The sequence below is a fragment of the Aquarana catesbeiana genome, linkage group LG01, assembly GCF_042186555.1.
Source record: "Aquarana catesbeiana isolate 2022-GZ linkage group LG01, ASM4218655v1, whole genome shotgun sequence".
Taxonomy (NCBI): Eukaryota; Metazoa; Chordata; class Amphibia; order Anura; family Ranidae; genus Aquarana; species Aquarana catesbeiana.
The window spans coordinates 726,970,729-726,985,505 of NC_133324.1; the positions used below are offsets into that span (position 1 = coordinate 726,970,729).

General features: G+C 38.8%; 1 protein-coding gene across 1 annotated transcript in view; it reads left to right on the top strand.

Annotated features, from left to right (window-relative positions):
* The window catches only part of SMARCA5 (SNF2 related chromatin remodeling ATPase 5), a 105,691-nt gene extending 94,629 nt beyond the window's left edge, over positions 1 to 11,062 (top strand). The window contains exons 17-24 of the mRNA XM_073604396.1: positions 35 to 145; positions 226 to 339; positions 427 to 549; positions 650 to 782; positions 5,173 to 5,291; positions 5,432 to 5,644; positions 6,208 to 6,318; positions 10,622 to 11,062. Coding sequence (XP_073460497.1) covers positions 35 to 145; positions 226 to 339; positions 427 to 549; positions 650 to 782; positions 5,173 to 5,291; positions 5,432 to 5,644; positions 6,208 to 6,318; positions 10,622 to 10,687 — 990 coding nt within the window. The 3' untranslated portion in view covers positions 10,688 to 11,062. The remainder of the gene's footprint in view (positions 1 to 34; positions 146 to 225; positions 340 to 426; positions 550 to 649; positions 783 to 5,172; positions 5,292 to 5,431; positions 5,645 to 6,207; positions 6,319 to 10,621) is intronic.
* The last annotated feature ends 3,715 nt before the right edge of the window (positions 11,063 to 14,777 follow it).

A 14,777-nucleotide genomic window follows, 5' to 3' on the forward strand; every position in this document is an offset into this window, starting at 1 on the left:
GTTACATTTTTTTAAAATCTATATTTGGTTACAGATGGCATTTACACAGTGGATTGAACCACCGAAACGTGAAAGAAAAGCCAATTATGCTGTGGATGCATACTTTAGGGATGCACTTCGCGTTAGTGAACCAAAAATACCCAAAGTAAGTGTGAATTTTTTGGCAGTTCATCTGAGAGGCAGCATGTTGTGATTTCTTATTTAATATTGTTGTTGTTTTATTAGGCTCCCCGCCCACCAAAACAGCCAAATGTTCAGGATTTTCAGTTCTTTCCTCCCAGGCTGTTTGAATTATTGGAAAAGGAAATTCTGTACTACAGAAAAACAATTGGATACAAGGTATGAATTTTAAGCTCTTGTGGCTTATTAGAATTGGCTTTAACTTGATGTACTGTGGGTGCCCAATCCTGTACATTACTTCTCTAGGTCCCACGCAATCCTGATTTACCTAATGCAGCTCAGGCACAAAAGGAGGAACAGTTAAAGATTGATGAAGCAGAGCCGCTTAATGATGAGGAGCTGGAAGAAAAGGAAAAATTGCTGACACAGGTTTGGCTGAATAGTTTTATGCCAAAGTACAAAACCAAATTCACATTTGGATTTTATGCCATACTTATTATAATTTTAATATTCTGCATTTTTCTGACAGGGCTTTACCAGTTGGAACAAAAGAGACTTTAACCAGTTTATCAAAGCTAATGAAAAATGGGGGCGGGATGACATTGAAAATATTGCCCGTGAAGTTGAAGGCAAAACTCCAGATGATGTAATGGAGTATTCAGGCAAGTGTGCTATCTTGTACAAACATCCTTGTCGTTAGAACAATATAACCATGCCCAAGAAACCTTGGAAGACTTCATAGAATGAATGTTGCAATTGTACATTTTACACTTCAAAGCAAACTTTTCAGTAGAGTTAACTTGTCAGAGGTGACTGCCATCTCCAAACCCAGAAAAGGGGGGTTGTTCAGGAGCAAAGCACATATACAAGGACTTCAGGCTCCTCGTACACGCTATAAGAAAATCGGGCAAACCTTTTCATCCGAGGAACGATAGTACGATTTTCTGATAGTGTACAGTGCATCCCAATAGTATTCACAGCGCTTCACTCTTTCCACATTTTGTTATGTTACAGCTTTATTCCAAAAGAAATTAAATTCATTATTTTCCTCAAAATTCTACAAACAATGCTCCATAATATACATTTACAGCTGCTGGCACTAATTACACTCCCATATCTTTGTGCTCAAAAAAACATAAACCAATCAACGTGCAATACCTAGAGATCAATATCCTTAAATGTGCAAAACATCATATATCCTGTACACAAACCAATACATTTTGTGAATACTCTATGTAGTAATGTGCTATACGTGCCAAATATTTATATTACATCTTTAAAAATAAGTGAAACAAAATTCAAAAAAATAATGTATAATGAATCAATAAAATCCTCTTGTAATTTTCAATATAGCTAATAATTTGTGATGGTGCTCCAAAATAATCCACAGTGACAACAAACTGTGTGATTCTGCTCACCTCGGGTTGTGTGACCGCACAATCAAGTTTGGTCTGTAATCAGTTGAACCACCTCTGGGCTCTAAATATATGGACTCTGCAGGATCCTAGGTTTTTCAGTGTTGTTGTCCTCAGTACATATATGGAAAATAAGGCTTGAGAAACCCCCTGAGGAAGACATGTCATTTTCCTGTGTCAACACGCATTGGTGAGGGGACAGGACAGTGTAGGCAGCTGCCCAAGTGTTTTACCTGAGCAGCTGCGGAGACTTATACGGACAAACGACGTTACTGGGTCTTTTTATTTGAAGTACAAAAGTACTTCAACTGTTCAAAAGTTGAAGCACTTTTGTATGAAACATGTCGGGTACATACCCTGCTCAGCTCTACACACCGCGCTTGTTTTTTTTATTTGCTTTGTGATCACTATTTGTACACATCTGGAGCGATGTTTGTACCTTTTTTATATTTTTATTTCAATCAGTTTTTAATGTTGGATTCATCTGCACTATGTGGAGGCCTTCTTTTTTCCCATATGATCCATGCTGCTTCCCGGATGTAAGGAGTACCAGATGTACCAGGAACATTGCCATTGCCCCGTGTCACCCTTGGTTTGATGGCTGCAGGTGTATGCGCATGCCAGTCTATTCCTGGGAGTTTGGGGCGGAGATTGAGTTCCTGACTGTCGTCCATGCCTGTTTTACCCTAAGCTGTGGATACACACGCCAGTAGCAGTGGGTCAGAGTACCCATCCCCTTCCCCTGGTGGTGGAGGCACATCCCCGGATGTCGTGTGCGAATCTCACTCTGCATGATTCAGCCTCATTGTTGCATCCTATGAATTTCAATATCCTGGGATCATTTTTTAAGGGGTTGAACACGTCATTATGAACTTTATTATGTTTCATTGACTTTTATGTTGCCATTCACTCCTCGAATTTAAGGGGTTTTCTTTACAGGTCATTCTGTGTGAGTTTCTTGTGGCCATCATTGGTCTGCATACCTTATCTGTGTTATCACATCAGTTTGTATGCTTCACGCTATTTTAATTATATATGCATTTAGCACTGTGTACATAGTAGAGCTGCACGATTCTGGCTAAAATGAGGATCACGATTTTTTTTTTTTTGCTTAGAATAAAGATAATGATTCTCTCACAATTCTCGCAGTGTAACATCATCTTTCACATTATGCAAAAAAAAAATTGGGCTAACTTTTTTAGTTTTTTTTTTTTTAAAGTGTATTTTTTCAAAATAACAATTGCATTTGAAAAACCGCTGCGCAAATACGGTGTGACATAAAATATTGCAACAACCGCCATTTTATTCTCTAGGGTCTCTGGTTAAAAAAAAAAAAAAAATCATGTTTGGGTGCTCCAAGTAATTTTCTAGCAGAAAATAATGGTTTTTAATTGTAAGCAACAAATTTCAGAAATGGTTTGGTCTTTAAGTGGTTAAACTTTCCTCGTCTACATGCCAGTTCTTTCCTTTGATAAAAGAATGAAAAGATAGAAAAGAAAGTTTCTACTTATTTGCCTTTTGTAATAAAACTTGGCAGGCAGCCTGGATTTTTTTTTTTTTCCCCAGCTGTGAGAACTCTCTGCACTTGTTAGAAAGATCGTGACATGCTGTTTTGAAGATCGGGAAGGGAAAAAGATCGCGATTTTGATTGACGATTAATCGTGCAGCTCTAGTACATAGCTATAGTATTTTAAAGGTTTTCACATTATCATTGATTCACTTCCAGGATCACTCATTTGAATATATATGTATTTAGCACTGTACGCAGCACTTTATATTTTATATATCATCCCGGACATTTTATCTGGTTTACTGGGTTTACTCCGGTTTTTAGCACTGCATCTCCCTTGTCCTTTATTTTCTTATGCAATTAGTCTTATTGCTGATGCTGGCAGCTGGTCGATAGTAGTAGTGCAATTTTCTCCTTCAATATATATATTTTTTTTTTTTTTTGTGAATGCTTGTACTTGGAAATTTTTTTTTTTTATAAATTTGCAAAGATTTCCCAACTTCTTTCACATTGTCATTATGGGGTATCATTTGTTGAATCTTGAGAAAAATACATTTAATCCATTTTGGAAAAAGGCTCTAACATAAAATGTGCAAAAAGTGAAGCGCTGTGAATACTTTCCGGATGCACTGTACACAGCTTTCGACAGCTGGTTCCAACCTTCCAAATAAATTTTTGAAGGGACAAACTCCAATATTTTTTTCATATGGGAACAGAACGAACGATTTTCGTTTTGAATGCGTACCGTTTTTGTACAAAAAAAAAATCAAACTAAAAAGACTGTGCATAATCGGACACAATAAACAAAAAGCCTCAAAGCTGCATGCTGCTTAAAACTGGTAGACCTTACTGCTTCAATAACTGGCACATTCGCCCCCTTCCTACCCAGGTCAATTTTTAGTTTTCAGCGCTGTCGCACTTTGAATGACAATTGCGCGGTCATGTAACACAGTATCCATATGAGATTTTTATCTTTCTTTTTTTTTGGTGGCATTTCATCACCACTGGGTTTTCAATGTTTGCTAAATAAATTAAATTAAAGACCCAAGATTTTAAAGAAAAACTTGTTTTTCTTCGCTAAATGTTGCAAATAAACTTTCTTCATAAATTTAAACCAAATTGCATTCTGCTACATTTTCTCAATCCTGATGTGCTGATGACCTATCTATTTCTTGAGACCTGGAAATGCCAGGACAGTACAAATATCCTCCACATGACCCCTTTTTGGAGAGTAGACCATTTTAAGGCATTTAGTAAGAGGCATGGAGAGTTTTTTGAAGTTGTGATTTTTTTTTTTTTTTTTTTTGTCAATTTTTGGGGAAAATTAAGACATTCCACAATTTTATTTTTATTTTACATACTGTCACCAGTGCAGTACAACGTCATGTAACTGGTGTGGTAGTGATCAGGGACCCTGTCTGGTGACAGTTTGTAAAAAAAAAAAAGAAAAATAAACATTTTTTTAAATTTAAAGAAACATGTTTCTTTTTTATAGATCTTTTTTTCACACTGACCAGAGCAATAGTGTTACCATATTAACCCTGCACTATGCAGAAGTGATAGAATTTTTTTTTTTTTTTTTTTTACACATTGATTGCTTGTACCAGAATTTCACTGTTATAAGCTACCGTGATTGGTCACATCTCACTGACCAATCAGAGATCAACACAATTGTCCATAATGAATGGCCTGAATCAAATCATTTATTGTGTACAATCGTCTTATCTGCTGTGATTGATCACAGTGATCAGATGGTACTGGCAGCGGCCAATACACTGATCAGTCATATGCGGTGTCTGGGGGACACAGCGCTTGACACACGCCGTAGCGTGGCCTGTGGGGCATTCTGGGAGGATGTCAAATGACACCCACCTGGAACATCTAATGTCCTGACTGGCCGTTATTTGTCTCCAGGCCAAGCAGGAACTGGTTAAAAAAAGTAGCGTATTAATCTTAAAATACGTGACTATGTGTTAGTTACATTTTGTTACTGCATTCTCTTGAAAGAAAAGTGGTGGTCTAATATTATGCTATTTAGGTTATTTGGTGATATATAATTATCATTTTTGTACGTGTGCATCAATCAAATCAATTCTTTTTTTTTTTTTTTTTTTTTTTTTTATTTAGCCGTCTTTTGGGAAAGATGTAATGAGCTCCAAGATATAGAAAAAATAATGGCTCAAATAGAAAGAGGAGAAGCCCGCATACAGAGGAGGATAAGCATCAAGAAAGCTCTGGATACAAAGGTAATTTAATGTGAAGGAATATCTTATTTTTTTTACTTTTTACTTTTTTAAACTTTTTTTTTTTACTTTTAAACTCTTCTTGCACTTATGCTGTTCAGATTTACGAATACGTCAACAAATTATTTGTTTTAAATATATAGATTGGTCGATACAAAGCACCTTTTCATCAGCTAAGGATATCATATGGCACAAATAAAGGAAAGAACTACACAGAAGAGGAAGACCGTTTTTTAATATGCATGCTACACAAACTTGGTTTTGATAAGGAAAATGTGTACGATGAACTGAGGCAATGTATCCGTAACTCTCCACAGTTCAGATTCGACTGGTTTCTGAAATCAAGAACTGCAATGGTAAGCAACGTGTCACTCTAAAGATTTTTAGTGAAATATTTGCAGTATCCATTTAAAGACTGGATGGAAAAGGTTTTTTTATTAGATGTTTTGCTCTATTTAGGAAAATGGATAACAAAACTACCAGCTTGATTTTATAGTCCATATTGTCTAAAGGCTAATTGCTGACCAATGCAAAATGGTGACAGAGGTTTTTTGTTTTTTGTTTTTTTAGGTTTACCAGCTATGCAGTATTAGGATAGTATTGGTTTTATGAACCCAATACATACATACAGTTTAAACATAGTAATAAGATGCAATAGGACCTTAGCTTTACAAAAATCTACCTGGTCTGCTACATATATTAGAAGGGAATTTTGCATTTGAATTCCTGTTTTTTTTTTTTTTTTGGAATGAGCATTTCTGTAGGGATGAGGCCAGTGCAGACCTTAGTCAATTAGTTTAGGAAAACCATAGCTGGCTTGATAAAAAATTATTTTCCTTAACAGTTGTGATTGTAAGCATGATTTTTGGCACACACGTTGCACTTAATCTATAACCGGGTTGTTTCTTTTTCACCTAAGGAACTACAAAGAAGATGTAATACTTTAATCACATTGATTGAACGGGAGAACTTAGAGTTGGAAGAGAAGGAGAAAGCAGAGAAAAAGAGACGTGGACCAAAGCCTTCTTCGGTAAGACTTTCATTAAACTAAATTACTAATAAAGAAAATCCATGTGTTCTCATCTGTCTTGTAATACAGATGATGATTTCTTGTTACAGCTTTCTGAGTAGCTTGTATTTTAGGTAGTACAAGTCTTTTAAAACTTGGCTGTTTGACAGGAATAGTTTTTGGAATCTTTGATAGCTTTCAGATATGTTATAAGTTTGAAGCCACAATCGATGCTGCCTAAATAAAAAAAACTTAGCATGTTAATGACATCTAAACAGTAAGTGATTCAAAGTGCTTGTACTGAAGAACCTTTTTAAAGAAGACTGCATCCAGGATTAGAACAAACCTGGACTTAAAAAAAAAAAAAAATCCAAGCTTTATTGAGCTTCATACAAAATACATGATATAGCAGCATACTCTACAATGGCATAAAACTCAATAGCAAGAAACAAATTAGGACGTTTAGTTTCATATGTAGCAACACTGATTCACAATGTGACACAGCATGAAAAATTAAAGAAAATATTGACATACAAGTAGACCCCTCAGACAAGAGGCAGAGCCATTGCAAGCAATATATGCTATTAAAGAAGTAACATCAGTTAGCCTAAGTGTAATAAAGGATTTATATCCACAGACATATTGGAAGCGACCCAAATGTTAGTATAAACCACGGAGATTAGATTACCAGTACAAGTCAACAGACTGTAGTCTATCCCAGTTTTTATTAGATTTGCCTGGGCAGCCCCTGTTGGTATAGATGACCTTTTTGTAAGGTAAAGTATTGTTTATTTTGTTAATCCAGGCTGCAACAGTAGGAGGTATAGCCTGTATCCATGCACGAGTCACCACTTTTCTGGCACTACAAGTTTCATGCACAAACTTAAGAGTGTGCATGAAATATTGGAGTCTGGAAATTAAATCCAATGATCTATTGTCACCGGTGAGCCCATCTGGTCATGAAGAATTGGACAATTTGCTCCTAAAATCCCTGAATACAAGGACATTGCAAGAGTAGATGCCCAAAGGTACCAGTGGAAATAAGACATTTGGAGCTCCAGGAAGGAAAAAACTAAACTTGACCTATTTAGTTGAGAAATAGGGGGGCACTAGTGTAGAGGGCTATTTCTTGACACGTTCCTCCTAGAATAGATGGCATCCAGGCATTTGGGGCACAAAATAGGCATTTCCATGCCTTGTGAGAATGTTGTAAAATTGTGACTGAGAATTTTGATACTTGGGCAAGGCTTGTAAGTAGGGTAGCCTGACCCTGAGAAGTGATAGAGGCTTACGTGGGGGTGAAGTGAGGGGTTGAAGGGATCAAAGTCTGCTGTGTGGTCTAGGAGAAGAGCTGAAGCCCTGACTCTGAGTTGCTGCTAAGCAAGAAGATGAGATGGAGCCTGAATGTGAGAAACAAATCTTTCCAACTGCCAGGGGTCGGACAAAAGTCTGCACACTATCTTTGGCTTTTTTTTTTTTTTTTTTTTTTTTACAAAAAAAAGGCACAAGAGGCTGGGGGAAATTGTAACATTCAGGCACTGGGGTGAAGTCCACATCTGTAAGACTTGGACTGCAATCCATGAGGAACAGGCCAGTCACCCACCCATTAAAGGTTCCAGGCATCTGGACAGTAGGACTGTTCCAGGAATAAAGAAGCACCATTTTATTTCAGAGGAAAGGGCTAATGCACTAAAAGGATGGCTTCTGCCTGTGTAACAACATAGCTTTTTTGTCATGTAATCCCCCATTACACTTGAACTACGTCCAACAAAGTAAAATGCGGTGTCGCAACAGCATAGCATTGCTGTCCAGAAACTCATTAACTCTGTTTAAAAAAAAAAAAAAAAAATGGCACTTGATTTTAATTCAACTAAGTCGGTCACTCAACTCGGCAGAGAGGACTTAAGCATTTAAAGTGCTCCTAAACTGAAAAGGATTTGCCATCTTATAAGGACCGTCTAGAAATGTGTATGGTACCTGAGCAGTGTACTTTTTTTTTTTTTTTTTCTTCCTGAAATATATAAGTGCTTTGTGAGACATGCATGTGCTTAGGCACAACCTTTGCCTACAGCTTCATAGTTGTATAGCAGTGAAAGGCAGCATTGCTGCTCACACTTCAGACGGTCTCTTGAAATTTGCTGATGTCAATACTAAGCTGCTCACTGTGCTTGCTAAAGGGAAAGCCTAAGGAATCCCATAGACGGTGCGAATTTCTTTCCTGCAACTACGGGTTGCACGATTCTGTAGATCTGTGCTTCCTTTACCTTCCCGCCTGCTTATTTTGAATATTATTCCATTCATTACCCAATCGTCAGGGAGACGGCTCTAAAAATAAGCAAAGCCCTCTACCAAGATGCCTGCCTCCACATACACAGTGCAGAACAAGACATGGTAAGTCTGTATTAGAGATCAGATGCAAGGAGCCCATAGGCAGTACTGATGACTGGTCCTTTTCCCTCTGCCTGCCTTTTTGGGCACACTTTCAACATTTCAGGTCCTCTTGAAGCAGCAGGTTAGATTTCATTTGTTGCTCTTAACCACTTCAGCCCCGGAAGAATTTACCCCCTTCCTGACCAGTGCGTTTTTTGCGATTCAGCATTGCGTCGCTTTAACTGACAATTGCGCGGTTGTGCGATGTGGCTCCCAAACAAAATTGACGTCCTTTTTTCCCACAAATAGAGCTTTCTTTTGGTGGTATTTGATCACCTCTGCGGTTTTTATTTTTTGCGATATGAACAAAAAAATAGCGATAATTTTGTAAAAAAACGCATTATTTTTTGCTATAATAAATTTCCCCAAAAAATAAAAATGTTTTCCTCAGTTTAGGCCGATACGTATTCTACATATTTTTGGTAAAAAAAATCGCAATAAGCGTTTGGTTTGCGCAAAAGTTATAGCGTTTACAAGATAGGGGATTTATGGCATTTTTATAAAATTTTTTTTTTTTTTTTTTTCTAGTAATGGTGGTGATCAGCGATTTTTATTGTGACTGCATTATGACGGACACATCGGACATTTTTGACACATTTTTGGGACCATTGTCATTTATACAGCAATCAGTGCTATAAAAATGCACTGATTCCTGTGTAAATGACACTGGCAGTGAAGGGGTTAACCACTAGGGGGCGGGGAGGGGTTAAGTCAGTACTTTCTAATTGTAGGGGGGATGTGACACGTCACTGATATCTGCTCCCGATCACAGGGAGCAGAGATCAGTGACACTGTCACTAGGCAGAACGGGGAGATGCTGTTTACATTAGCATCTCCCCGTTCGTCCTCTCTGTGAGGCGATCACGGGTATCCCCGCGGCGATTGAGTCCGCGGGACCTGACTCGCGGAGTCCCCGGCCGGCGCCCATGCAATGGCACGGCGGGAAATTTAATGGGACTTACCTGTACGCCCATTTGCCCAGCCGTGCCATTCTGCCGACTTACATCGGCGTGCGCCGGTTGGGAAGTGGTTAAAATGACACTGCTATTTAAGATGTACTTTTCTAGGAAGAAAGAAAACGCTTGTCTGTCCACACTGCTCTATTGATCAATCACTGCCCAAAGTCCCTTCAGAAACACACTTCAAAGAGTTTCTGAAGAGACTTTGTGTAGCATTTTCTCCATTTTAGCAGCGGGAAAGGTAACAATTTACTATTTTGCAGGTACAGCTGAAATTACCGTAGTTTGATTTAAAGCCCCTCTATAGAACATATTTCAACCCCCAATCTGATTGCTGTATCCAAGTGCTAATAGTGGTTACATGACACTGCAAAGTCTTTTTATTTTCTTCATGCTTGGGTCCTCTTTTTTTTTTTTTTTTTTTTTTTGAGTGTTCATGTCAGTACCTTCATAATGTAGACCCCCTCCTTAATATGTCTGTCCAGATGCAGAAGAGGGTGGAGGCCTACTCCATTACATTGCTGGCTTTGTGGTCCCTTGAAAATCCCTGCAGGACCAAGAAATGGTGGTGGCTAGAGACCTACAGTATATGGGGAACTTGGATGGGTATATATGGCTTTACAGGAGGGAGAAGTCTAATAAAGTAGAGATGGGTGGGAGTGGGGGGGTGTCTGGACTGGGGCTTTAAGCAAGCGTTTACATTAAGAATAGGTGTAGTGCATTTATGGGAAAGTTTGAATTGTCTTTAGGAGAAAATGAAGTGCATTAAATATTTAATAGTTCTGGAACTGGTGGTCTTATAGAGTATTTAAGAATTTTTATGTATTTCTTGTATCACCATGTTTTTGGTGTTTGCTGAAGATATTGTTAAATCAATCTCAGAAACTTGACTATTTAAATATCTATACAAATTATTTTTTTTTTTTTTTTTGCAGGCACAGAAGCGGAAAATGGACGGCGCTCCTGATGGCAGGGGAAGAAAGAAAAAGCTTAAGCTTTGAAGTGTTTTTTGTAATCAGTAAATTCCAGAAGTAGTTCTTTCTTTACGGGTCTTCATAAGATGTACTGTACACTGATCTGCTATTATGTCATTCAAAGACATCAGGATCATCTGTTTATTGAGCTAGGAACATAGTACTTATTGTAGGTAGTTCTCCTTTCTTTTTAAATAAAACAGCTGTGCTGGAACATTTTTTACCATTAACATCGGAAGTAATAAAATTAGGCTTCGTTAAATGGTATTGTTAATGTGTTTTTTCTCCCTTTGTTGAAACATACGATGTAAATTAAAGGACCATTTTTGTATTTTCTTTGGAATAATAACTACGACACAATTTTGTAATATTCATTTAATACATATCTAATTTGTTCATAAATATTTGCTTGTGTGTGTTTTTTCCTCTTCCTTTTTTTAATCCTTTCACAAAGTGGGCATTTCCAAAAAAAGGTGGTCATTCAGCAAGGATGTTAACCACTTGCTTACTGGGCACTTAAACCCCCCTCCTGTCCAGACCAATTTTCAGCTTTTAGCGCTGTCGCACTTTGAATGACAATTGCGCAGTCATACAACACTGTACCCAAATTTTTATCATTTTTTTTTCCCCCCACAAATAGAGCTTTCTTTTGATGGCATTTGATCACCTCTGCGGTTTTTAGTTTTTGTTAAAATTGAAAAAGACAGAATTAAAAAAAAAAAAAAATTATATATTTTTTATTTTGTTATAAAATTTTGCAAACAGGTAATTTTTCTCCTTCGTTGATGTATGCTGTTGAGGCGGCACTGATGGGTGGCAGTGATGGGCACTAATGGGTGGCAGTGCTGGGCACTGATAACAGATGGCACTTTCAGGCACAGATGAGGCATATGTGCCTCCTTCCTCTTCGGGACCGATGTCCTTTTGACATAAGCCGGTGATCGGCTTTTTTTTCCCTCCTCACGTTGTCAGCGTGAGGAGAAAACAAAACTGATCACCGAGCTTTTGTTTACATCATGTGATCAGCTGTCATTGGGTGACAACTGATCACATGGTAAGGGGCCGGGACTCGGATCTGTGATCACCAGTGCACGTGCACAGGGGAGGACGTCACATGACGGCCTCCCGGAAATTGAGGTCCGCGCTGTAGCCGTCATTCGGCTATGGCCCGGACCTCAAGTGGTTAAACTTGCTGGCTTAGGTGTTGCTGCTATCATTGCATTTGCAGTGCCATACATGTACCCTAGTAAACAGTAATGCAGTACAGTTTTATTGTAAAGCACGTGAATCTGTCCTGGCGAAAGGCCTCATTCACATGAGCACGATCTACTGCCCCTCTAATGGTGGATATTTTTTTTTCTTTAACAACTTGGCGGCAGAATGGCTCCCCTGCGCAAATCGCCGTAGATGTACGGTGGCCGCTTTAAGGGGTATAGGGGGTGCACGCCTGCCGCGTCACTGAGGATCCAATGCATGTGTCCGCCGGGCACCCACAATCGCTCGTGACAGAGCAGGAACATGGATCTGTGTGTATAAACACACAAATCCACATTCTGTCAGGGGAAAGGAAACAGATTGTGTGTTCCTAGTATATAGGAACACCGATTGGTCTCTTCCCCCAGTCAGTCCCATCCTCTCAGAACACAGTGAGGGAACACATTTAACTCCTTGATTGCCCCCTAGTATTAACCCCTTCCCTGCCAGTGACATTTATACAGTAATCGGCTATTTATAGCATTGATCGCTTGAAAGTGTCAAGTGTCCGATCTGTCTGCTGCAATGTTGCAGTCCCGATAAAAATCGCAGATAGCCGCCATTACTAGTAAAAAATTATAAAAATGACTTAAATCAATAACCTATTTTGTAGGCACTATAACTTTTGCGCGAACCAATCAATATATGCTTTTGCATTGCGATAATTTTTGGTACAAAAAAAAAAAAATTTAGAAGAATACATATCGACCTAAACTGAGGGGGGAAAAAAGTTTTTTACAAAAAAAACACAAAAATTGGGATATTATAGCAAAAAGTAAAAATAGTTTTTTGTTTTTTGCGCAAAAAATAAAGACCGCAGAGGTGATCAAATACCACCAAAAGACTCTTCCCTTCAGGAAGGGGGTAAATTCTTCCGGGGCTGAAGTGGTTTACAGCTGAACTGGGTGTTTTTCTGTGTAAAATACTGCACAGCAACTGCAAGCCCCTTAGTTGTGGTACAGCCCCATCCAGCTTTTTGCCACAGCCTCGAGTAAAGTGCAGCAGGTGTTGGACCCCAAGAGGCTGTGTGTTTCTTTGGTGGGTGGTTGAGGGGCAGTAAGACCAAGTCTCAACCTGTTTTTACCACCACCCATGTGAACCAGGCCTTAAAGTGCATCTTACAATTCTGTTAAGAGCACGCATCTTGTAGTGCCAGCAAGTATGTGTGTTAGCAATAAATGCAATAATTTTTGTAATCTGTACAATTGGATATTTTTTACTCTGCATTGTGGTCATGTAAAGTGTTTAATTTTAAGTTGGCTGGCAATCAATGTCTGTTGATGCTGACAAAAACTTGAACTGTTTTTTGTTTTTAAACACACCACCATACAGATGGTGCATTGTGCTGCTTTGGATGTACCATTAAAACTTATGGCAGAGCAGTGTAATGTGGTAGAACTTGAGATACAGCATCAGTTTGTCCTTTATGGATGGCCACTTGCGAAAAGCTAATAGCATTTCTCTATTGTCCATCGACTAATGGTGATTAGAGGCTATGTCCATCTTTTTAAGGACCATGTTACACCTATATTTAGGGTGTTGCATGGTGCCAGACTCCCCCCACCCCTACATATACCCCCCCTCTGATAGTGTGTCACTGTGCTGCAGCTGTCAGATTTGAAATCAGTGTTACAGTACGGGGGTACATCTGTATCGATTGAAGATCTGTAAATGAACTGCAAATTCCGTTCGGCACCGTGCAGGTGGACATGTTCTCGATGGAATATATAGTCCATTGACTACTTCCTCTAACTCGAATTGAAAGTCTGTACCCTAGTATGGACAGGGAGCTGGAGGAAAGGGTTTCAGGAGGCTGACATGTCGCTGATCACGGTTCAAATGCTTTGCAGGCTCATTTGCAAAATAAACAATAAATAAACCTTTTTATTTTTTCTGCAAATTGTGAATGTGCTTGATTTCGCTTGGTGTCCTCAGGAGTAAAGAGGTCTCCTTCCTCTTTACTAGATTTTTCATTTGAATTTGAAGAATTTGTCAACAGTTACTGGTAGATTCATGCTGGATATGGAAAATCTTGAGCATCCCTTCTGTTAGATATTTAGCACAAGTTTTCCCAGTTTGTGTACTGGTGGTTTCTCTGCGACAGTCGACAGTGACATCTCAGCTGTGTTCCAGTGGCACAGGGCTCTGCTATTCAGGTCAGGCCAGTTTTTTTGAGAAATCTTTGAGTCTGATCCAGGGCTGTGGTAATGACCCCAGTAACCAAACTCTCCATATCTGAATTGCCCAGTACATGGCACAGGCTGGATATTTGTAGACCCTGGGTTACAGACTACTATGGTCAGGTAATTGGACATTGAAAAGCTTTGAGTCCTGTGTTTTTGGTTTTTTTTGTTTTGTTTTTTTTTTTTTTGTGCTAGAAGTTTTCTATGCTTAACCGATTTTCTTTCTTCCAGATTGTTAAATCAACTTTTCACTGCCTCCTTCAATACAATAAAAACACTGTATCCAGATCCGTGTAACCTTGGTAATATCTTGAGAACTGGATGCGGACCCTATGCAGTGGGGGCAGCCTGTAATGTTGGTTCAGGCACCAGATCCTGCTTGGGTGACCAACTGTATTGGAGGCCACAGGAAAGATCTGGGGTTTAGTAGACCCCAGCTCTCCATAAAGAGGACCTATCATGGCCAATTTTATTACAAGGATCTTGTTCAACCCGTTGTGATAGCAATAAAGTTGAAAAAAAAAAAAATTAAGGGACAGTGTAAAATAGTAATTTTCTCTAACTTGCAAAGCTTTTGCTCTGTGCCTGAGATTCATATTGCCTAATATGCACTGGCTTTCCTCACTCCCTGGGTGGAACATTCCCTCCAATACAACCTCCCCCTTTTTTTTTTTTTTTTT